This window comes from Aedes aegypti, unplaced genomic scaffold, assembly GCF_002204515.2.
Source record: "Aedes aegypti strain LVP_AGWG unplaced genomic scaffold, AaegL5.0 Primary Assembly AGWG_AaegL5_hic_scaff_1659_PBJ_arrow, whole genome shotgun sequence".
In the NCBI taxonomy this organism is placed as follows: Eukaryota; Metazoa; Arthropoda; class Insecta; order Diptera; family Culicidae; genus Aedes; species Aedes aegypti.
The window spans coordinates 7330-32952 of record NW_018735117.1 but is presented as its reverse complement, the minus strand read 5'-3'; the positions used below and the strand labels follow the sequence as shown (position 1 = coordinate 32952).

At 39.1% G+C, this 25623-nt stretch overlaps 1 protein-coding gene across 1 annotated transcript; it reads left to right on the top strand.

Annotated features, from left to right (window-relative positions):
- Positions 1–257: 257 nt before the first annotated feature.
- On the top strand, positions 258–24645 carry LOC110680616 (guanine nucleotide-releasing factor 2-like; the record flags this gene model as incomplete). The annotated part of the gene is made up of 5 exons (XM_021856416.1): positions 258–604; positions 12327–12559; positions 13447–14743; positions 20700–20872; positions 24458–24645. Coding segments are annotated over 5 exons (2223 nt in total), but the record flags the coding sequence as incomplete, so codon positions are not given.
- Positions 24646–25623: the final 978 nt, after the last annotated feature.

Below are 25623 nucleotides of genomic sequence, written 5' to 3'. Positions count from 1 at the left end.
TAACAATGTATGTTGGAACATTGAAGTTTTTTTAATTTTATAGTTATGCGTCCATGCCAAGCACTGTTGTATGTCTAAAACAGTATGATCAGTTGAATTATGTATCAATCTAAGATTTCTAAAATCATTCGAATATCCGAAAATTCCATAATGTACCTAAAACTTTTATCAAATTTCCTTAATCTGGCCCTACTTTCGCCTACAAATACGAACACCTCGACTAATTCTCCGCTCCTGTCGATTTTCCTCCATTCCAGATTGCGATAACGGACCAATCGGTCAAAGTGCGAACAACATTTCTGCGTCGGCCGGAGCGACCCCTCGGAACAGTGGCAGCAGCACCGCCAGTAGCAATTCGATTGCGAACGCCAGCCCAGTGCGCTGGGGGTGGGAGCAACGCCACAACTGCTGCTGCTGGTGGAACGACCCCTGTGACGGCCGAGAACGGTGACGGAAAAGCGGCGGCCCTTACGCCCGGTGCCCCCGGTTCTTCCGGACACAAGGCAGCATTCGCGGGAACAAGCTGGCACGCGGCGCGTTCGTTCAAGGACGACTTCCTGGAGAAGATCTCCCAAATACGGACGCCGACGAACACGATGACGAGGTGAGTTGGGTTCGAGGGGACTTGGATTTTTTTTAATGGTGGTGACTGGTGCTAAGCATGAAGTAGACTCGCCTGTTTTTTCCAGCGTTCTGTTCTGCGCTCGAGGTTCTGTTCATCGTAACCCCAATACACTCATCGTAACCCCACTACACGTATTTTTTCGGCTGTCGTGCGAATTTTTGTAACGCGAGTAGTTCGCGCGTTGTACTTTGTGCAACACCTTTTCTTTTTTTTATTCTTTATTAGTATCATTCCGAATATTACATTCATTTCTTATATCTAGGTGTTCTGTGTTAGACAACACTATCATCCTAATTTGGTACAACAAATTTAAGATTTAATTAACATTTTTGTTAACCACATATTACATTTCATTTGCCGTAGCGGTTCAATTTTTTTACAGGTGAGTTGATTTCACCTGCTTATAAAAGAAAAAAAACACGTTTTCAATTTACTTAACCTAACCTAAATATATAACGCATTAATCGTCGGCAATGGAAGGTTGTAACGATTTTTGTCTGAAATTATTATTTATTTTATTTGATATTTGTCCCAATGTTTCAACATTGGATATTCTATGTAACTCATTGGTCCTATACCATGGAGGAAGCTTCAGAATCTTTTTTTAAATTCTATTTTGAATTCTCTGCAGAGCTTTCTTCCTGGTAGTCCATATTACTACACTTTTTTATATTAACTTTGGGAGGGATTATTAGAGTATGTTTAAAACTACAAATGAACTTTAACACTTCACTTTTTGCAAAAAAAAAAAAAAAAAATACTAAAATCACTAAGGTGAGCAAATACCTTTAAACTCTAATATGTGTTGCTTATCTTGACAGATAGGCCTATTTCGTCTGCGACTTACAGGACTTCTTCAGTGTCGAGTGCTCGACTTGAAGAGAACATCGCATGGATCTATTATTTATACTAGAAAAAGTGGTGTGGGTATGTTAGAACTAGATTCTACCTGTAATCGTATACAGGAGGTCATTTTTTAATTGTGTACCTAATCAAATGAAAGGATTGTCAAAATTACAAATTCCTGCTTGTTTGGCAGGTGGTCAATCAATGTGTTTATGTATTGTGTGTGAAGGTTAGGTATAAGTCTAAATACCCATTTCCTTGATCTTTGTTTAGTAATTTATTGTGGTTTTGTTTGAAAATTTCTATGCTTTCCGCTACGTCAAGCTTCCAAGGATTTGAAATATGTCGTAAGAGTTTGATATTTTTTGTGTTAAGGAAATGTTGTTCATTGTAAATATGTAAATGTAAAATAACATACCCACACACTTTTTCTAGTATAAATAATAGATCCATGCGATGTTCTCTTCAAGTCGAGCACTCGACACTGAAGAAGTCTGTAAGTCGCAGACAAAATAGGCCTATCTGTCAAGATAAGCAACACATATTAGAGTTTAAAGGTATTTGCTCACCTTAGTGATTTTAGTATTTTATTTATTTTTTTGCAAAAAGTGAAGTGTTAAAGTTCATTTGTAGTTTTTTAATCCATATTAGTACAGCACACAACATGGCTGGCCTGAAAATTCGTTTGAATATCAAAAGCTTGTTCTTAAGACAAAGTTTTGATTTTCTATTAATAAGGGGATAGAGACATTTTACATATTTATTACATTTGGCTTGTATGCCCTCAATGTGATTTTTGAAAGTTAAATTCTTATCTAGCATGAGCTCTAGATACTTAACTTCATCTGATCAATTTATTGGAACCCCTCTCATCGTGACAACATGTCTACTTGAAGGTTTCAAACAAAGAGCTTTTGGTTTATGTGGGACTATTATTAGCTGAGTTTTGGAAGCATTAGGAGAAATCTTCCATTTTTGCAAGTATGAAGAAAAAATATCCAAACTTTTTTGCAATCGACTACAGATGACACGCAGACTTCGTGCTTTGGCGGAGAGGCTTGTGTCATCCGCAAACAAGGATTTTTGACATCCCTGAGGTGAGTCAGATGTGAAAATATTGTATAATATTGGTCCCAAAATGTTGCCTTTGGGGAACACTAGCTTTTACAGGAAGTCTTTCGAATCTGGAATTCTGATAATTAACCTGAAATGTACGATTTGACAGATAACTTTGAATTATTCTAACAATGTATGTTGGAAAATTAAAGTTTTTTAATTTTACGATCAAACCTTCATGCCAAACACTGTCGAATACTTTTTCTATGTCTAGAAGAGCAAGACCTGTAGAATAGCCTTCAGATTTTGTTGGAACGGATCAACTTTGTTACACGTAAAAGTTGATGAGTGGTCGAATGTTCATGGCGGAATCCGAACTGTTCATTTGCAAAAAAAAATTATTCTCATTGATGTGGGCCATAATTCTGTTCAAAATTACCTTTTCAAAAAGTTTACTTATCGAGGAAAGCAAACTGATTGGAAGATAGCTAGAAGCTTCTGCAGGATTTTGTCTGGTTTCAAAATTGATACAACCTTAGCAAAAAAAAAAGCGGGGAAACCCGGGAATTACAAATGACTGGGAAAAATACGGGAAATACCCGGAAATTTGGAAAACACTCCGGGAAAATTTGTATTTCAAACATTAAACTACCGGTTTGTTTAAATTTTAAGCACTATGGGCGAAACTAAAAAACATCTCAGGAAGTGTACGACTGCCTGTCACTCGTACTTCGCATCGTGACTAATCTTTGGTGAGTTCGTATAGAGATAGTTAACGATTAAGATCTTTGCAAAATTTCTAGGAAGGTACTTAGGGATTCCTGGCAAGGTTCTTAGCGAGATGCTTGTTAGATTTCCATTTAAATTCTGATTTTTTTTTTAATGAGATCTTAGCTCAAATCGTAACAGAAATTGAATCGATAATAGACAGTTTCTTGAAAATTCCTTCTGAGAGATCACTACAATGGTTATTAGTAGATTGCTAATGAGCTTTTCAGTGGATTCTAGAATTGCTTGAAATTCTTAGTAGATTCGTAGAGATTGTCGGAAAGCTAAGCGAAAAAAAATAACATATTTCTTGGGATATCTACTGAAATCATGGACAGAATGATTAAGAGTTGCGTTTGGTGGATTTCTGGAGATGTTTATGACACTGATTCTTGATAAAGCCTTGTCTGAAATACTAGTTTGATGATGAAGCCTTTACGAGATTTTGTACGGATTTTTACAGATTTATCTAAATTTCATGATAGTCTTGACCAAACCTTTTAAAAAATGCTTGGAAGATGCAACCAATGCCAATGTCTAAAGTAATAGCCAGTTTCCAGAGGCGCGTCCACATTCAAAACCATGGGTAGGACAAACGTTGGGAAAATCTTTATGTCATGGAGGCCCAAAAAAAAACATTTTTTTGGAATCCTAGACAGCAAACTAAAAGTGACTGCTTTCACTCTGATCATTAACACTAGACTGGAAAAGCTTCAAGGTCATTTGTAAGATCAAAGCTACCCAACGTACGGCAGGCAGGCCGCATCAAGCCCGCAGGTTCATTTTACACGACCCACAAATAGTTTCAAGACTCTTCACATATCTGACTCGTTGAATATTCTATCTATTTCTATTTAAAACATGTCAAGTCTCAAATCACGATTCAATTCCTAGCTTATATTTCAGTTTATAATTTTGTACATTAAATATTTGATTAAAAAGTGACTGAATGAACAACTCAAATTATTGAATTTATTGATTCTTAGTACACTTTTTTGAAGTTCAGTAAACCATGCTTACAGTCATACACATATCAATCATCGGACAACAATTTATCTCCTAAGATTTTATTAAGCATAAGCATAAGCATTGATGACCGTACAATTCGTAGTTGCTACTCCGTGATTGACCAGAATAATCGAAGTTGCACAAGGAACCAAGAGATGTAGCTTGGGAGTAGCTTTCCATCTTCAATGTACACTTTCGAGACCTCCAGACATTAAAAAGTCAATAACGGCGCCGGCCACGTCCTTACGGTCATCTGGGGGAAGGAAAGAAATGTTAGGGTGACATCCATTGTTACTAGAGACCGAGATCACCTCTGCATCTCCATGGTTGTCATGGGAAGGAGTTTTGTTAGTGGGGAGGGATCATACTTAGCTGCATGATCAGGATTCACCTTGATAAGGGATGCGATGCATGCAAACTCAGTTCAAAAAATCACCCATCAGTACTAGACTGGCCCTTAAACAAAAAAGTTGTAAAATTCAACGGGGCACCCCCTAGATATACGCCTTAGGGTAAGAAAAAAGGTCCCTCAAAATTTCAACTCATCTGGTTGCTCCCCCAACTGGCGCATTCGATTCAAAGTTTGCATGGGATATTTGTTTCAAATAGGGGAACTGGGGGTAAAATGAACACCCTAAGCAATTTTCATGTTTTCTTGCTTATGAAGCTGTCAGATTCTTTTTCAAAAGCTTAGAATTAAAGAAGGATGTTTATGCAATGTAACAAGTTGACATATTGTAATGGAAATAGAATTTTATCAACTTTATTATAGTTTTGAAAATTTCTTTCAACAGAGTCAATTTTCTAAACATGTGGGTAAAATGAACATGTAACGGGGGTAATATGAACATATACTTGGGGGTAAAATGAACATACAATGAGGGTAAAATGAACACATGCTGGGGGTAAAATGAACATGCAGTGGGGGTAAAATGAACACCATTCTAATTGAAGGGGTTGCGGCATGTTCCTCGGCATCTGGTACATGATCAATACATATCTTACAGACATTCCGGAATCGATGGAACGTTTAGCTGCGATCATCTGGCTGTCCATGTCTGTCTTTGTATTTTTTCCGGAAAACTCTCGGCATCTGAAATAAAATGCGGTGGTATTCGCCCTTCCATGGTGTTCATATTACCCCCATCTCGAGTGGTTCATTTTACCTCCAAAGAATCAACATAATCAAATCATTAATTCTAAGAATTTAGAAGTAAAAAAAACTTTCAATTTCCGTCTACTTACCATAAATACATTAAAGATATGATGTGCTGCGCAGCTCAATAGATTATGGATGAGTTTAGTCATAAAAACCTCAAATTCCACGAGTGAAAATTTACATCATATGAGAAAACGGAGAGGCGTACTTTGTTTTTGTTTACTTTTCCAGCCTTTGACAGTTCCCTATCGCGCTATAGTCGTCGAAATAGTTTTTTAGTCTGAGGATTGAGGATGGTGCTATGTTTTGCATAGATTTATAGCATAATTTCCGTAAAACACAACACTGTTCATTTTACCCCCCCTGTTCATTTTACCCACAGTTCCCCTATATTGAAAATTGACTCTAGGTCACTGTTTCGTTCCGTATACTAATTAATCGCATTCAGTTGAGCCCAGAATGACAAAAACACTAGTTGACACCCTAATGAACATAATTACAGAAGGTAGTATTTGGATTTAAGCTCATTTTCATTAACATTTCACTTGTTGAAAGTTAGGCTTAGGTCAGCACTCCAGTTCAACCATATATATGCATGTGCCTTGCGCAGCACCTCGCCCAGCGTCATAGGTGGCTATGATGCGCTTAGTGATAACCATCATCTACTTCAGATAGTTAAAACACCAACTTTATCAATTTCAATCATGATACAACCTTCTACAATATTGATCGGGTGTCAAGTAGTGTTTTTGACATTCTGGGTTCAACTGAACGCGAACCAAACAGTAGATGATGTGCCGTTTTCTATGTGTTTGAGCTGGAAATCCCACATTAACTTCAATTCAAATGCGCCAACTCATGGAACGGCCAAATGAGCTGAAATTTTCAGGAAGTCTTTCTCTAACCCTAAGAAACAATCCTGAAGGGTGCCCCGTGGAATCATACAACATCATTTTTCTCCCATACTGAGCTGGGCCAGTCTAATCAATACTCTAAAGACAACGTGAACTACGTGCTAATAAATCAACTGCATTAGTTATTTACTATTTGATCAACATTTATATCCTTTTTCGGACCAGTTCACTTAAGACAGATTTGACAAAAACTAGAAGATACTCTGAATCTCAACAGCCAGCGATATTGTTCTATAATTTCCTTTTTGAAACTTAAAAATACTGTGAAACTGTCTATAATTTTTTTCTTTGGATTCTTCGAAGAATTGTAAAATAAAGATTCCCGAAGCAGTTCAACACACCTTACTGGAAGAAACTATCAATTTCTTGATAGCAGTGGTGCAAATTCGATAACACCGAAGCTAGAAACTTCCCGGCTAATTGTAAAATTACTTCTGAGAATTCTTGGTAAATGGTTCAGAAATTGTCTAAAATATACTATGAATCATGGGAATATGATTCTGAACGAATTGTTCAACATTTGCTTCCAATGGTGCCTTGATACACGATGCTACTGGCAAATGTGTTACCGGTTTTGATTCAATCTTTGAATTGTTCCAACGATTCTTTAGGAACTGTTGAATGTTTTCTTCTAATACCTCTTCTCCATGCTCCATGCTTATTTCAGTTATTTGTCAAGAAATACTTCCTGGAATGCTCATGGTAATTAATCCAAGAACATCTACATCTGGCTATAGATGGACGTCACTTCGTATTAAATCATAAGTAGGATAAAACTTTGACTGTCCTACCTAGGTACTCTTGTGTGTAGGACATGTCCTACACACTTCCCGTGCCACTGTCAATTTAAGAGGAGAACTGGCTTGGATGAGTTTTAACAGACCAAGATTTTATCCATAAACCAGCCATGGGGCAAGTCTAACGCATAACTCCTGAGGCATCTTTTGGATATTTCAACAAATATTTTATATCCCTATGTCCAAAACGTTAAAAAGAGTTTTTTCAAACCGTTTTGAGCTCACAGTATTCGATAAATTTAATTAAAAATAATTCATAGATAAGTTAGATATAGTCCTTATTGTGTATAAAAAATAAAATAAAACAAATCGTAGGGTCATTTTGTCAACTTTTTTTTTAATTTCTTGAGCATCCGGGAAAAATCCGGGAATTGAAAAATTGATTTTGAGTGGATACCCTGTTAGCATTTTTCCATTTGTTAGGAAAATATGCCAACTGAAAACATTTGTTCAATATATCAACTAAGAATGATAAGCTACTTTCTGGAAGTTACTTGAAAATTTAGAAAATGTAGAAAATTTCATCATCGCCAGGAGCTTTCATATTTTTGATTTTTTTTAAATAATAGTTTTCACTTCTTCCAAATCGGTCTCCCAGGAATTTTCGAAAATGTTCTCTTGATTGAGAATATTTTCGAAGTCCTGAGTAACTTGTTTTCAATTGAACTAGTAAGTCCTAAATTAAAATTGTGCACGCTTCCAAACTGCATAGCAAGTGTTTGAGCTTTTTCGCAATTGATTAGTAATAATTTGTTTTCATCTTTCAATGCCGGTATTGGCTTCTGAGGTTTTTTCAAGATTTTAGATAATTTCCAAAAGGGCTTAGAGCCAGGGTTCAATTGAGAAATTTTATTTTCAAAATTTTTGTTTCTTAATTGAGAAAAACGTTTCTTGATTTCTTTCTGCAAATCCTGCCATATAATTTTCATAGCTGGATCGCGAGTGCGTTGAAATTGCCTTCTCCTCACGTTTTTAAGATGGATCAAGAGTTTAAGATTGTCGTCTATATTCACGGATTCAAATTTAACTTGCAATGCTCCTGGCTTCAACAATGGAATTTGTTTAAAGTTTCAAGAGCTTTGCAATATCAAGTCGTGTTTGTAAAGAAATGTTAACGTCAAGATTACTATCGATGTATGTTTCATATATATTCCAGTCGGCTCGAAAATAATTGAAAGTGGAGCTGGTAGGATTGAGAATCGCTTCATGGGATATTTGAAACGTAACAGGGACATGATCAGAATCAAAATCAGCATGAGTAACTAATTGACTAAAAAGATGACTAGAGTCGGTTAAGACCAAACAGTCAATCGTAGATAAATTTCTAAAAGAGGAAAAACACGTAGGGCTATCAGAATATTTAATTGAGAAATATTCTGAAGAGCACTCATCAAATAAATTTCTGACGTTGGAAATACTTTGAGAATTATTCCATGAGCGATGTTTGGCATTAAAGTCACCAATGACAAAAAATGTTGACTTATTGCGAGTCAATTTTCGCAGGTCAGTTTAGAACAAATTAACTTGCTGCCCAGAGCATTGAAAAGGCAAATAGGCAGCTATGAAAGTATATTTACCAAGCTGTGTTTCAACAGAAACACCTAAAGTTTCAAAAACTTCAGTTTCAAACGACGAAAACAGTTGATGTTTTATACGCCAATGAATGATGATTGCAACTCCCCCGCATGTCCCATTAAGTCGATCATTACAATAAACAAAAAAATTAGGATCTCTTTTGAGTTTAGATCCAGGTTTCAAATGCGTTTCAGTAATAACAGCTATATGCACGTTGTTAGCTGTAAGAAAATTAAACAGCTCGTCCTCTTTACCATTCAGAGAACGAGCATTCCAATTTAAAATATTTAAATTATTATTTGGATCCATTAGAAAAACGTAATCCAATAACAATTTGATTTGTAAATTTTACAGCTACTTGGACTGCTTCAGTCATAGTGGTGGCTTTGAACATTGCATCAATCATTAGATTCAATTGTTCAGTTAGAAAATTAAAATCAGAGGCAGACATGTCACTTGAAGTGGGTACATTATCTGATGATTTCCCATTAGAATTTTCGGTAGACGAAGAGGCGGAGTAGGAGTTACCTGTGGCGGTAGGGTTTTTTTCCATTTGATTTGAAACAAGTAGAATGGGTACTCATAGTACGAATAGGGGAGGAGTTCAAATTACCTGCTACGATATCGGCAAAGGATTTTCCGTGGGTAGATACATTCGAAATTGAAATATTCGAACGGCTACCCGACGGATTAAAATTAGTTTGTGAATGAGCATGATTATGATCGTCCTGATGGGTATGATTCATGATCAAGCGATCGTTAACTGAAAAATGAGCATTATTCGATACTCTACCAGCAAATTCCGGAAACGACCGTTATCGTAACGGATATTATCTTTCGTTTGCCTGGCACGAGCCTCAACGACTCTCTTGCGTGAAGGGCAATTCAAAAAAAAAAAATGACTTAGGATTGCCCTTGCAATTGGCGCATAAAAACTTATCGGTTTCTTCTTCACTGGACAGACGTCCTTGGCGTGAGAAGAACCTCCGCAAATCATGCATTTAGCATCCAGGAGGGAATGTTTTGCACCATGACCCCACATTTGGCACAGACGGCACTGAATGGGGTTCTGGAAATTTCCTCTAGGTTTCTGGTGATGTTCCTATGTCACACGGACATCGAACATAAGTCTAGATTTTTCTAAAGCTTTAATATTATTTAGTTCTTTTTTGTTAAAGTGAATTAAATAATATTCTTGAGAAAGCCCTTTCCGAACAATGCCAGATTGAGTTCTCTTTTTCATAATGATTACTTGGACTGGGGAAAATTCCAGTAAATCATTTATTTCGAATTTGATCTCTTCAGGTGACCTTTCAAGACGACTTTGAACAAACGTTCAGTTTTGTCGTCATAAGTAAAAAAATTGTGCTTTGAGAATGTTTGAGAAGCAGTTCGCGATCTTTAAGAGTTTCCGGCAAAACGCGACAGTCTCCTTTCTTTGCGATTTGGAAGGAAACCTTGATACCCCCAATGGAGTTTAAGATCTCCTGCCTAAATCCCCCAAATTTGGAACAACTGACCACGATAGGAGGCACACTTTGCTTCCTCACTTGAATCAAAAAGCCTTGGCTAGAGACTGCTTCGATTTGGTGTTCGGAAAATTTGTCTAGAGCATCAAACTGATTGCTCATTTCGATACAATTATCAACATTATTCATTTCACCCCTGGAAGAAAGTTCGCATTCCGGAGAAACGTTCTTTCTTCCATTCTTGCCACGTTTAGTGACAGTTTTAAATCCCACTTTCTTGGAAGGAAGTTGTGAATTCAGAGATTCACCCATCCTTTTGTTAGTAGTTGCAACCATGTTTAGTGAATAAGCGAAAGAAGACGTGACCTCCTAAGAGGTTTTTTTCCAAGACGGTGTCCAAAAAGGAACCACCGCTTGTCCAACAAAAAATCGAAGGCACGGGTCTAAACAAGGATCGTAAAGGGGTCAATAGTACTGTTTTAGTAGCACTGAAAAGTACCATTTTTTTTTATTTTAGCGCTGAGATGCACTGTTCTATTGCTTTAGGTTGTTTAAAAAAAACTTCCAAGAGCAGAGAGAATCCGTGTACGCACAGCACGAAAGTGTGATGCGCACTGGTCTCTACATCGTTATGATTAACGTGGATGCTTCCTATCGCGATAGAGCACTTCCGATCAATGCACTGATATTTGAAAGCGCCTTCAGATATCTACCTTGGTATGACTGTGTTTTATTTTGACTTCACAGTTGAAGTGATGTAGTGCGCATATCTTACCATTTTTCGATAAGATAATTCAATGTGTGTAGGTATCACTGTAGTAGCCACTTTTGAAAAGGTCGTATCTATCGTAGACTATTCAACATTCTGCAGCAATTCAATGGCATTACATTTTGCTTGGGAAACATGTTGCACAGCCACTCCAGAACAGTTTCTTCATAGACGAATCGATTTTGTCCACTTGTCAAGGTGCTCGACCGGATGGCCCGGTCCACCCTGAATCAATTAGATGATGATGGAGTTCCGCCACAACGAGAGATCAGATCTCGTTCGCCACCCTGTGAGCGGTGGCATCCTATAGGCATGTAGGTAATGGTCATATCTCGACATTTGACGACTGCGACGCCGTCGACAGAAGATGTTGATGATAATGAAACTGGCCGACACACTAAATCGGTGGCGGTCGTCATTTTAGTACAGTGGTTCCCAATATTTTTTGAAGCTGCGGCCTCCTTGGATTTTTCATGGGGATGCTCACTCCTGAAAATTGGAGTTTGTAGCATTTGACAGATACGCGTATTTTAACCTCAACTGTAAGGCCATCTTCAGTGTCGGGTACTAGACTCGATTTGTCAACTCGACTTGAAATCGTATTCTATTAACTGTTGTATGCATATGATTCGGTTTGTCTCAAGTACGTCGAACGTCAATAGAGTTCTGGTGCTGGGAAAGGGAAGGTTTTCAAAGAAGGTTTAGGTTTACAATATATCATTGAATTTAATATTCACATGTCGAAAAAACCCTATTGTGAGTCAAAAAGCCTTAAACTCCCTGATGTAAGTGAATCCGCATTCACATTTATGCATTAGTAATGAAAACGTACGACTTTCTGCAAAGGCTTCCCGGCTACAAAGGGATCCAAGGACCACCAGTTGGGAAACCCTGTCTTAGTAGCTAGTCGAGTTGTCACACTTGGCGCGACGCGAGACGACGACGACGACGTTTGTGATGTTATTTTTTCGCTGATTTTCCTACACAACACATACAATCAGCGTGGTCTGGCAATCGTCGTCACGACCGTCGCGAATCGCAATTCGGGTTCATTACCTTCAGGTATTGCTGGGGGGTCGACAATCGCTACCGGAACGGTAGATGAGCAAACAGAACTTTGAGAACCTCTTAGGCGAACACGAGTTCAGGGGTGTTAGTCAGCCGAGGCAGCTACACATCAGTACCAAATTGACTTTGAACGATTTCAGATTTTTCTTTTTATCATTCGCACAAAGAGTGAGAAACTACAAATTGGATCTAATGCTTGATATGAAAAATTTTCTTTACAAATCCGGTCGACGCTCGTTACCACCATCGTATCGACGGCACCGAAAACACAGATCACATTCGCCCAACAGTCCCAGGAGCGGGAGCGGAAACCGGAGCAGTGGCAAATCGGGCCATGGGGACGACCTGCTCGGCAGTACCAAACCGGTACAGGATCTGGCCTACCACGTGAGACAGGTGAAGAACGCTCTGACGCACTTCAAGGATGTGATACTGAAAAACAAGCTGGAGATGCTGCCGGGCAATGGGACCGTGGTGCTGGAGTTGATTGCCAACGTACATACGGGTGAGTATGCAATTTCCGATTAACAAACACTGTACAAGGGTGGTAGATCGCCTCGTTTGGGTAGTTGTTGTAAACAGAATTCTGTTATCTTCGTACCGTACCATAGGCGGGTTCGGTGTATCGGTGCTTTTACCCTTTCAGGACGACTAAACGCATCCAACATAGGGATTTGTGTTTTTCAATATAAATGCATATTGAAAGTTTAAAAGCAAAGCATTGTGTAAAAGATTTTTCTGTATGCTCTCTACGACATCCAATATGTTCCGGAATATCAATATCATGATATACAAGACTAAAGTAAGATACACCAGGGCAAGTTGGTCTAGTTATAGTACATCGTTTGTTCTTAAGTCTTGGATAGTCCAACTATCTTTGAACAATTTGAAGAAATATGAATGTACCTTCTGAGTTAGATATACATATATTACCGTTGTCAAGGACATCATCAACGCCCTAATAGGTCCTATAGACCAAGCTTATATTTCAAGTTAACTGGGACATCATAGAACCTCAAGATTGTAAATATTGGTATTACGTACTGTTATATCATTTTAATTGAGTTAAATGAAATACGAATTTAATCAGCAATGCGAAATTACGTTTTATTTAACATGGCGTTGTCAACATTCTCCTCTTGTTTGATCAGTCTCTCCTGAGGGGTCTATCAATGTTGTACACGCTAATTCAAACAATCACAACACGTACCTACTGGGATAAAGCCTCAGCTTAGTGTTCTAAGAGCACTTGCGCAGTTATAACTGAGAGCTTTTTTGCACTACCAAATAAAGAAACCTGACAGTCCTGAAACGGTTGAAAACTAGAACAGCCTATGTCTGTTGCCTCTATCGATTGTACGATATCGTATCTCACATCCTTGCCTCTTACAGCTCTTCAATCCTACACACTGAACGAAAACAGTAGCGCGCTGATAAACGCCACCAACCACGTCTACATGTCCCTCGGGAATCTGCTGAAACTCTGTGATGAAGTGCTGCTGACGGCCGACAACGAGAACTGTCCCTCGCTCAGCAAAGAAAACGTCAAGGAGATTGTCGAACTGGTGGACAACGCCGTCAACAATCTGGTCAATCTGGCCAACGAAAAGATCTCCGACAAAGCTGCGGGTGGCACCGGTAGCAATTCTTCCAACACGCTCCAAAGGCCGGCCGTAGATATCGCAAGTCAGCGAACGTCCCTTCCGGATATCCCGCTCACGCCGCGGGAGCGGGACATCCTGGAACAGACCTCGCTGAAAACGGTCCGCGCCTCGCACAGCACCGAAAGTATTCTCCGTGATTCTAGTCCTCCTCCAAAACCGCCGCTTCCGGATCGAGGCCAAGATCCGCCCCCGTTGCCCCCGAAAAGAAAGAGCCAACACTCGAAGAACCACTCGTTCCACGAAACGTCCGACTGCAACTCGGATTCGACGACCTTCCTGGGATGTGGCGCGCTGGATCGGATGTCCCTGCGGTCACGCTCCCCCGAAGATAACTCTAGTCTGCTGAGTGCCAGCGCTGGTTCGCTGGACTCGGCTCTCAATCACTCCCGCGAGGAGGAAGAACTCCGGGCGCTCACCCAGGACAAGTCATCGTTGCTGGCGGGCCAAATCGGCGCCAACAGTTCCAGCGTGTGGGACGAGTCGGACTGCTCCGGAATGCTGCTGCAAAGCGGTGGCGGTCCCATCCTTACCGACAACTCCGTAGTCAACCTGAACAACCGCAATTCGAACGAGTCGGGATTTGAATCGATGTACTCGCTTCGCATCAGCCGAGACCATCAGCAATCCAACAGTAGCACTTCCTTCAAATCGACTGCTTTCGCCTCCAACAATTCCCAAATTCACCACATTCACCAACAGCACCATCAGCATCACCAACAACAGCAGCACCATCAAAAGGTGGATACCTTCGTGACGCAGGCCAGCGGCGAAAGCGGCGAGCTTGTGTCCACGACCACCACCTCCACGGAGATCACCAGCAGCACGCGACTGCAAACGGCTAGTCTTTCCAAAACCATTCACCAGTACGGTAGCATCGAGGCGAACGATGAGGTCTTTGGCGGAAGCGAATCCGGCGGCGGTGATAAGCCGCCGGCCCTTCCGATCAAAACCCGCCAGCACAGTATTAGACGGGAGCGGCATCCCTCGCAGTACGACAACGTGGACGACGCGGAACTGGAACGGAGGTAAGTGGTCAATGCACACTAACGTTCTCCCAAACCAAATATTCGTGTGCTCTTCTGAATTCAAATCACATTAAACGAGAAAACTTAAAGCTTGAGCCAAATCTATGTATTAATATTTGATAGGTGAGGTAAACGACTTGTAGGTGATTTTTTTCTTGTTATAAAACATGCCAAAATTTACTAAGAATTTTTATTTTCAATTGATAACTCTTACATTTTACATTATCGTGTGGCAGGTACGAAGATGCTCTTTGCTCTGAGATGTCAAGAAAATTTCCAACCCTAAAAGATCCTCAACTGGTGGGTTTCGAACCTATGCCCCAAAGCTTGGGGCTTGCTAAAATGCTAGAAAAGAACGCGTTTGCCGCTACGACTGGGCCTCCTAAACATAAGATTATTATATCCGAATACACCGTTTACCATACGGCCAAATTAAAAAAAATTGACAATAAAGACTGGGATCGGAAAAAATGAGAAACACAAAAATGTTCACCAAAAATTCATATAAAATCGGATACTTCTCAAATTTTCAGGGCTATGTTCTGGCATAATTCATTTAACAACTACCGAAAAGCTAAACATTACATATAATTTGCAATTGGATTAGATGGACAAATTGATGTGAAGATTTGCGAAAAAGTTACACGTCTTCTCAGTGAGAATCGAACTCACGACTCCCCGATCTCTAGTTGGGGCGCGTTAACCACTACGCCATGAGAGGACTCATGAACGCAGAAGTTAACCTGAATTCGATTTCAGCTCAATAATCACGTGGTCCTCTTTCGCAAAGTGCACCTCTTTCGGAAGAATTAGATGCCCATCCAAACACAACGCTTTCTATATATATCCAATGCCTAGCCCGAGAGCGCATTGTTTTTTAGATATAGGAATAGCACACTACACTAGCCAGCAACTGCGCTGGCTGAGGTTTCTATTGTGTGGGCTTCCAATGGGTCGCGACGTGTAGTGTGTAGTGTGCTATTCCTATATCTAAAAAACAATGCGCTCTCGGGCTAGGCATTGGATATATATAGAAAGCGTTGTGTTTGGATGGGCATCTAATTCTTCCGAAAGAGGTGCACTTTGCGAAAGAGGACCACGTGATTATTGAGCTGAAATCGAATTCAGGTTAACTTCTGCGTTCATGAGTCCTCTCATGGCGTAGTGGTTAACGCGCCCCAACTAGAGATCGGGGAGTCGTGAGTTCGATTCTCACTGAGAAGACGTGTAACTTTTTCGCAAATCTTCACATCAATTTGTCCATCTAATCCAATTGCAAATTATATGTAATGTTTAGCTTTTCGGTAGTTGTTAAACTTCCACTCGGCTGGTTGGCCGTAAACCACGATTCATAATTAAAACAAGTATTTATCGAGCAACGGACTCATGTTCCGTAACCGGTCGTTTGAGAACGTCGCGACCCATTGGAAGCCCACACAATAGAAACCTCAGCCAGCGCAGTTGCTGGCTAGTGTAGTGTGCTATTCCTATATCTAAAAAACAATGCGCTCTCGGGCTAGGCATTGGATATATATAGAAAGCGTTGTGTTTGGATGGGCATCTAATTCTTCCGAAAGAGGTGCACTTTGCGAAAGAGGACCACGTGATTATTGAGCTGAAATCGAATTCAGGTCAACTTCTGCGTTCATGAGTCCTCTCATGGCGTAGTTGTTAACGCGCCCCAACTAGAGATCGGGGAGTCGTGAGTTCGATTCTCACTGAGAAGACGTGTAACTTTTTCGCAAATCTTCACATCAATTTGTCCATCTAATCCAATTGCAAATTATATGTAATGTTTAGCTTTTCGGTAGTTGTTAAACTTCCACTCGGCTGGTTGGCCGTAAACCACGATTCATAATTAAAACAAATAATTCATTTATTGAATTCCCTCCCCCAAGCTGAATGCTCATACAGTTCTATAACACTGCTCTCGAGATCTTGGGCGAGATTTGGCCCATCTTTCTTACATAATTTCTCCCAGTTTTTTTTTTCAAAGCTTCATTGGTTTTGATAGTTTTTTCGCTTTTCTTCAACTTCTTCTTCATTATCGCCCAAAACTTTTCGATCGGACGAAGTTCTGGTGTAACCCGTCAAGGGTTTGCCTCCTTCGGGACCACATTAACGCCCTTCGTTTCGTACCACAAACAATTACAAATTCGTAATGGCACAAAGCGAGATCCGGCCACGGTGAGAGCGGAGGAAGAACAGTAAGTGCTTCTGCAAGCATTTCTCTCGATAAATCTGCCCGTTTATGGTGCCGGTTGTAACGAACGGGTTGCTGTAGCGTTCGCACTCGCAGATCGCCTGCCACATCAGGTACTTCTTCGCGACGCGCCCTAGATTTCCAGGCGTAGCTCTTCTTGTTTCGAATGCATCTTGAAAACTACTTGACAGACCGCGATAAAATTTTGCACACATAAACATAACACTCTAAAGTTTAGAGTCTAAACTAGTATTGCCCAAAATGTCATTAATTTTTACCCACGCGATAAAAAGTTACACCCAAAGTGCCGCATTTTTTCCTAGTCCAATCTTTATATCAAATCGGCGTCATTCGGTAAGTCATAATTAATGTTTTTACCTATAGGGGAAGACGGGGCAAGAGCGCCCGCCGGGGTAAGACGGACCACTTTCAGTTTGGCATGAAAATGGCAATTTTCTTAAAAGTCCACCAAGCACTTTCCATAAACACAAGGTTTTTGACATTTCGAAGCATTTAGTGTTATATTTACATCAAACTTTTCATAACAAATGTCAAACAAAGTTTCTACTCGTCGATATTGAATTTGATCTAAATTTAACAGATGCTCACTTGAGGATTTCGGAAGGGATTTTTTTAGAAAAACTTAACAAATTGCCCGTCCATGCTTTAACAGAAATGTGAAATATGCTTCGGTGAAGTGAAATATGAATTGTAAATATTAAGCTTTGAAACAAGGCCATAGTTGTGAAATTTGCGCAAGCGGGGTAAAACCGACCACTGTTGACGGGGTAAGACCGCCACCCCTAATTTATACCAAATAACTATATAAACCATTTTAAAAGTTGTACATTACCGTTCAAGTGAAATGAAATCAATTTTGTGAAAAATACAAGCCAAATTGACATAGTTTTTTATAAAATATGGGTGTTTCAAGATAATAATAAGTATATATTCAAGTTTTTTGAAATAATTAACCCTTAAATGATTCAATATCCACGTTAATCAATGCAGGATACATAAAACATTATACTTTTTAGAATCACAGGGAACTGATATATTTTTTAGCAAAATTGTGTACGAAAATCGTGATGGTCGCTCTTACTCCGTGGGTGGGCGGTTTTACCCCGTCACTAAAAATAATCGTGATAAGACATCACTTTTTTAAAGCTTCAAGAAATAAATATTTTTTAGAAATACCGTGGGTGGGCGGTTTTACCCCGTCACTAAAAATAATCGTGATAAGACATCACTTTTTTAAAGCTTCAAGAAATAAATATTTTTTAGAAATACAACACTTGTGATATTTTTTGATCATGCCTAAGGCTTCAAAAAACGAAATGCTGCGTCGAAAAAGGATTTATTGATTCTTGATTTCGACATATGAATTAAATTGCTTAGGCGGGCGGTTACCCCGTCTTCCCCTAAGTAAAAAGACGTTGTATCGCTGATAAATTATAACTTTTGATCGAAAACAAAATTCGGCTCAAGGAAATCCTTCAGGGATATCTCCATAGATTTCTACAAGATTCATCCCGAAAGATCTACAGGAAAGCCTCCAGGCAGATTTCCACAGATTTCTCCAGGAAATTCTTCGAATATTTTTCCAGAGATTTTACCAGAAATTCCGCCCAGATAATCTCTACAGTAATCCCTATAGCGATTTCTCCAGCATCCCACCTGGAATTTCTCCATGGAGAACATTTCATCGCTACCAGATTTTAGACCGGTTCCGATAGCGTTCCAGGAATACAAGGATTCTTGGTGAAAAATCTCCACAGTGGTTCCTCTAAAAAAATTTTCAGGAATTGCTCCAATGATTCCTTCAGAGGTTTTTCCAGGGATGCTTCAAGCGATTTCTCCTGAAATTCTTTCAAAGATTCCTCCAACAATTCTTCCAGATACTCCTCCAAGAATTCCATCAAGAAAATCTCAACAAATATTCTGGCAGAGATGTCTCCAAGGCTTCCTCCATGAATTCCTTCACGGGGATACACATTTCTCAAGAAATTCCTCTAACAATATCCAGACAGTCCTCCCGGATTTCTCCAGGAATTATTCCTCAGATTTCTTCAGGCATTTCCCCGGAAATCTTCAAGAAATTACTTCACAAATTTCTCAAGAGTTTTTTTTTTTCCAACAATTCTCACAAGGATACCTCCAGGAAAATCACTAAATGAATTACTCCAAGGATTTTTCCAGGTTCTCCCAGAAATTTCTCCAGAGCATAGTTCTGTGCCTTCAAAAAATCTTCGTGGATCCTTCCAGAATTCCTCTAGATATTCCTCCAGAAATTCTTGCATAATTTTTTCCAGGGATTTCATCAGAAACCGAAGAACTCCTCCAAAGACCACGTGATAATTGAGTTGAAATCGAATTCAGGTTAACTTTTGCGTCCATGAGTCCTCTCGTGACGTAGGGGTAACGCGCCCTATCTAGTGCACAGAGAGTCGTGAGTTCTATTCTCACCGAGAAGACGTGGAACTTTTTCGCAAATTCCACATCAGTTTGTCCATTTAATCCAATTAGAATCCATGGAACTATTCCCGGCAGAATCTCTGGAGGATTTCATGATAGAATCTCTGTTGCGGTTCATGGAGGATTTACTGAAGATTCTTCTTCTTCTTCTTCTTATTGGCATTAACGTCCCCACTGGGACAGAGCCTGCTTCTCAGCTTAGTGTTCTTATGAGCACTTCCACAGTTATTAACTGAAGGCTTTATTTGCCTAAGTTGCCATTTTCGCATTCGTATATCTTGTGGCAGGTACAATGATACACTATACCCAGGGAAGTCAAGGAAATTTTCTTTACTGAAGATAACTTTGGATTAATTCCTGAAGGAATCTTGAGAGCAACACGTGGGGAAATCTTTGCAAGAATTTTTGGAGGACTTTCTGGAGAGATCATTGGATAAATCATTTGACGAATCCCTGCAGGATTCTCAGGAAGAGACTCTGTAGCAATCTCTGACGAATTCTTGGAAAAGTTTCCGGAGGAATTTTTTTGAGAATTTCTGGAGGAATCCCAGTAAAGATTTTACTACAGGAAACTATGGAGGAATCACTGGTGGTATTCTCTCACTGCCTGAGAAGCCTCTATAGGAATCCCTGTAGTGATTTCCCAATTGTGCTACTTTTCCCTGAATGTCGCTTCCACGAATGCCTTTTCCTCGAATGACATTTCCCCGAATGACTCGTGTCCCCGAAAAGTGATGCAATTTATAAAAGATAAAGCATATTATTCAGTGACAGGGTTGTGAACTACAAACAATCGTTCAGTAGTTCCATATACTTTTCGGGAAATTGGTCTGGAAATTGGAAGTGGCATTTGGAAAAAAGTAGCAAAGGAATCTGCAGGAACTCTTGGCAGAATCCCTCGTAGGATTGCTGAAGGGATTCCTGAAACCCTATCGGGACCGGCCTAAAAATCTGGTAGCGATAAAAAGTTCTTCCTGAAGGGGACCCTGTGGGAATCTCTTGTGAAAGAAATTCCTGAAATTGTTGAAAGCATATCTTGAGGTTTTCCTTAAGGAATTGCCGGAGTATTTCCTTGAGCCCTATTTGAACTGATTTCTTAAATAAAACGTCTGTAACACTACGGTGTAACTTTTTCTTAATGCATTAGGAAGGTTAATGTGATTTGAACTCAGCAGAGCACACGAAGTTTTGAGTTGGAGAACATAAGAAATATAAACTGCAACCCAATGCACACCTACTTTACGCCCAACAGTTACTGAACTAGGATTTCTCTTCCAGCTCGCAGGACACGTTCAACTCCTGCTCGCTGCACCAGATCGGCGGCAGTTTTCACCACAGCCGGGCCCAGATGATCGGGAACCTACCGAGTAAGCACATAAGCTTGATCGAACCGCGCCATATGAATCATTTCAGCGAGGAACCGCCGCCCCTGCCCATGAAGAAGAAGCACAGTGAGTATTCGATTTGATGCCTTAACAACAACTATAACAAGTCCTTTTGTAGTTTTTATGTATCATACCCGCATAGATATATTTTGTTTTAATGCACTTAAAGTACTTGAACTTCCTACATAACCTTAAAGCGAGTATGCGAAAATGTATGTTCTTGACCATGGTGGCTTCTAAGTTTCACAGACAAAATCAACGAAATATGTCTCTACCCCGTTTGACAAACATTGGTTTGGCATAACCTCAAAAAATATCGACTTTTATAAATGTTCTTCTATGAAGAAAATCGCACTTGCAACAGATTTCGGTATCTTTATAAAAATATCTGCAGGGGTTCTTCCAGAATTTCATCTAGAATTTTGGAGGTGTTTTTTCTGGGACAATTCCAATATTTAGAAATCAATTAGGAATTACAACATAGATTACTTTTAATTCATAAATTCCACAAAAAATCTTCCAAAATACCTCTAGGAAGTCCCCAAGGAAACAAACAAGTAATCCTTCCAGGAGCGTCTTAAGCTTTTTCTCCAAAAATTTCAACAACGATTTTTCTAGGAAAGATTTTAGAAATTATTAGATGAATTTCGTTTGCCAAACAGCTTTAATTGTGATAAAAATAATGTAGGAAAATGGTTTTTTAAGTATTCTGACAGATTTTAAATAATTTTGGCGACAGCAAGTCAGAACTATCTTATTCCAGTTACCAAATATTCCAAAATATAACTCAACTTTTATTCGTCAACTGACTTGAGAAATTTTCGGAAGAGGCTGCAGGAGTAACCACCCAGGTAGTGCTTGAGGCTTACCTCTAGAAATTACTAGGAACTGGTGGAAAAAAAAATCTGGAAAAGTTCCTGTCAGTCTTCGTGGTTTTAGGGAACATCATTTCTGGAGTAATTCCTGAGAGAATCTGTAGAGAAATTTCTGATGAAATCTTTGTTTAAGTGACTAGAAGAATTACTGGAAAAATATGACTAGAAGCTCGTGGAGAAAAATTTGTACGATTTCCTGGATAAATCATCAAACGAATTTCTGCGGAAACCCGTGGATAAACTTGTGGGCTTTCCTGAAACAAATCCTCAAACAATCTTTTTGTAATTTCTCATCGTAATAGGCTGTTTTTCATCATGCCAATCTGTCATGAAACGGCCTATTTTCCTGCACTGAAGTATGCAGTGCGGGAATAGTCATTACGCAACTGAAAGCAGTGCTGTAATGATTCATTACGCAACGCTTTCTCATTACGCAACTGACTTGAGTTACGTAATGAATCATTACACAACATTTTTTTCAGAAATTGTAAAATAATGTTAAATGCATCCCGACATAATTTCTGATACCCTCAAGAGGTCTTATAAGAAATTGCAAAAAATGTTGTACGTAACACGTTGCATAACTTGATTTTGACAGCACTCGTCGTAATTATCCTACTCGGCAAGCCTCGTAGGATAAATTTACGACTCGTGCTGTAAAAATCATCATTCTGCAACTTGTTCCGTAAACTACTATTGCTGTATCTGCAGGAGAAATCGGTAGAAGAATAACTAAAAATCGCTCATGGATTTTTATTTGCATCAATCTCTATGGAAATTACTGTACGTATCCGCATTCGAACTGTTTAACGGGGCTTCTGGAGTAAATTCAGGAGGAATTCCTTGATAAATCGCCGGAGAAATTCACGGACGAATCCCTGAGATAACTGCTGCAGAAATTTTTATAGAAAATTCTTAAGGGATCCGTGGAGGAGTCTTGGAATATATTACTTAAGGACTCTTTCTCTCTGTGGAAGAATTTTGAAAGTTCTTCCACAAGGAATCTGTAAAGAAATTCCCAACGATCCTGTGGAGCAGCTGGGTAGGAAACTCTGGGATCTCTAAGACTTTCAACACACTGTAAAAAAAAACCATGAATTCATGCAGAAATTTCGTTTTGATAGTTCAAAGGATTTTTCTTGGAATTTTTTGGAATTTCTCCAGTATTTTACGCAACAGTTTCTCTCATGATATTTAAAAAAAAGTCATTCCTGCAGAATTAGTTTTACATACATTTTGCTACCCAAAAATAGAGAAAGTACAGTGAAACCTCCATGAGTCTATTTTCCATGACTTGGCATCGAACTTTTGGACTAAGATCATTTTTTCTTCTTACCCAAACGCTGCTTAGTGTTCAAACCCAAGAGCCTACACTGAGAACAGCGTTGCGGTTGAAAATACTATATCAGAGGGTTAAATTAAATACACAACGCCACTTGATTTGTGCAGACTAAATTCGCATTTATTTCAAATATTTTGTGCACTCAATTTTACCATGGCACCATTTTGACAGTAAAAATTATTATATCATGGTTTAAAACTTGCAGCAAACCAGAATCGAACCGAGGATCTTGCGATTGTCAAGCGCGAATGCTTACCGCTCGGCTATCGATGCGGTTGGATTGAGAGGGACCAAAACGCAAATTAAAAGCGTTATTGATAGCTCAATCGTGATTGGAATAGTTAATTTAAGAACTTGTTCATGGTTGTCATTACTTCAACGCTTGTTTCAGTGTACTTAGTATTCAATGAACACTTCTATACTCGTTAACCCTTTCTTGCCTACGTAATGTTCAACAAATTTACTGTCAAAACGTAGTTTCTAAAAAAGCAGCAAAACACCATGAAATTATCAATTTCACCAGAAATTACGTTACTTAACACCCTCAGTTTGAAAACTCCTAGATCACTCATTGGCCATGTCCAGGAGCTTCGTACGACGACGAACTCTACTCGAAATGTCCTTCCAGAATTCTCTGCCAACATTCACCGACACAAATATGTAACAGGAGGTTCAAATTGTCTTCTCTCCATCCTCTTCCGACCATTTAATTTATCTTCAAAAAATTTTTTCTCCAAATACAAAAAGTATATAAAGAGAAAAATCAATGGATATTCTTCAAAAGGCCAAATATAGTCAAATCAATAAGGTTGGTTTGTTTGGCAATTTTAATCATGAAAGCAAAAGTAATGATGTTAACTAACATGACACAGATTAGCATCAATGTTGATATGAAAGTTCTACTAATAGATAAACTATTGATTAGATTCGAAAAAAGGATCTAAAATATGGACAGTCGTTGCCGTTTTGAAACTGAAGATGGTCGACCACAATTCAATATGGCGACCGTGATATAGATCTAACTTCATAAGGGTACGGATATGGTTCAAATGAAATAAAACGACAAAAGGTCGGAACGTAAACGTTCGAACAACGATAAATCGAAAAGACAATATGTGGAAGATGTACATATTCGAAAATGGTTTCTCAAGGAAGTGATAATTTCCCTCAAAGCAACTCATTTTCGATTGTTTGTCCTTTCGAACTTTATATTTTCGAATTTGCTGTACATGAAGTATTCATGAAGCGCTCCAAAGACATCTTAGCATTAAGACTAGTGTACCTTTGTAACCTCCCAGAAGCCCAATCGAGCCAAAGCCATTGTTCTAATATCTGATTCCATTGTTGTGTTTGTTACCTTTTTCCTTTCCCCTTTTGTCATCATCACCTCAACCTTACACCCAAAAAAAAAACACTTCGACCAACATAAAAAAGTGTTTCAAAGTGTGGCCTATTCAGGTAAGTTGCGCCCGCAGTCAGTCAGTCACGACACGAAAGCTTACAGAGAAAGAGACGTCCAGCCTCTCTTTCTCTCCCTTTCATTCGTTTCGTTTCGAAACAATCCTTTACAGTGTGTTTCTCTTGTTGGTGTTTCTTCCTGTTGCTGATTGCGGAGATTAAACAATAGACGAACTGTGTTGAAAGAGATCTGTGTTTCTTTTTTGGTTTCTCTTTGGTTTACGTTAAAAGCATATGCGTTCGTTTTTTGTAGACTGGTTTTCTGAAACTGTGTTACGTTTGAATTGCTATCCGCTTTCATACACATTCGGCCGGTATACGGCGGAATACAACAACACAACTACTAAGAAATTTGTCTAAGACACAGAAAACACATACAACTTTGGCATTGAACTCTCTTTCTATCTCTTTTGTAGCTTCGGTAGAGTTTCCAACTAGACTGGATCTGTCCTCGTTCTAGTTTGCCATTTTCAACGTATAGACTGATCACATTTACAAGCATTGCTATTGAAATACATGTACAGAAACAGAAAATATATACTATATATAGAAACAGAACAACGAACCACAATCTGGCCACACTTACTTGCAACCCTCTCAGGATCATTTCCACCCAAAAATGCTACTATGTCATTCCCTGAGTTGATCTAGGCTTTCATTGTGTGAGTGTGTTTGAAGTTGAAAGCTATCTTTCTATCTGAAACCTTGCCTATCGCTGTGCTCTTTTCTGTCCAATCTAGCTTTTCTTCTTCCTCCTCTCTTATTGACATCTGGATACATTTACCCAAATGAAATATAGATTTTTGTTGTCTCAAGCTTTCCATTTTTAAGGTTGTGAACAAGCCATAACTAGGCCTTAGTTATCCATAGTTCTATACTTTCTCTCTAGCATTCCTAAAATATCTGGGTAACTGAGGCTGTTTGGCTGCTGGACAAGCATTTGTTTGAAACTGAAATTAATCCATTGTCGAACAAATATTTGTCGTTCAGTTAAATATTTGACCTTGTGTACAACAAGTTTCAGCGTGTGGTTTAAGGTAGATGAGGATTACATTTCATTAGGCATGAACTTGTTAGCTGAAGACATGACATAACTTGGACGCATGAACAGAAAAGTATAGTAAACTTTTTTACTTCCATAG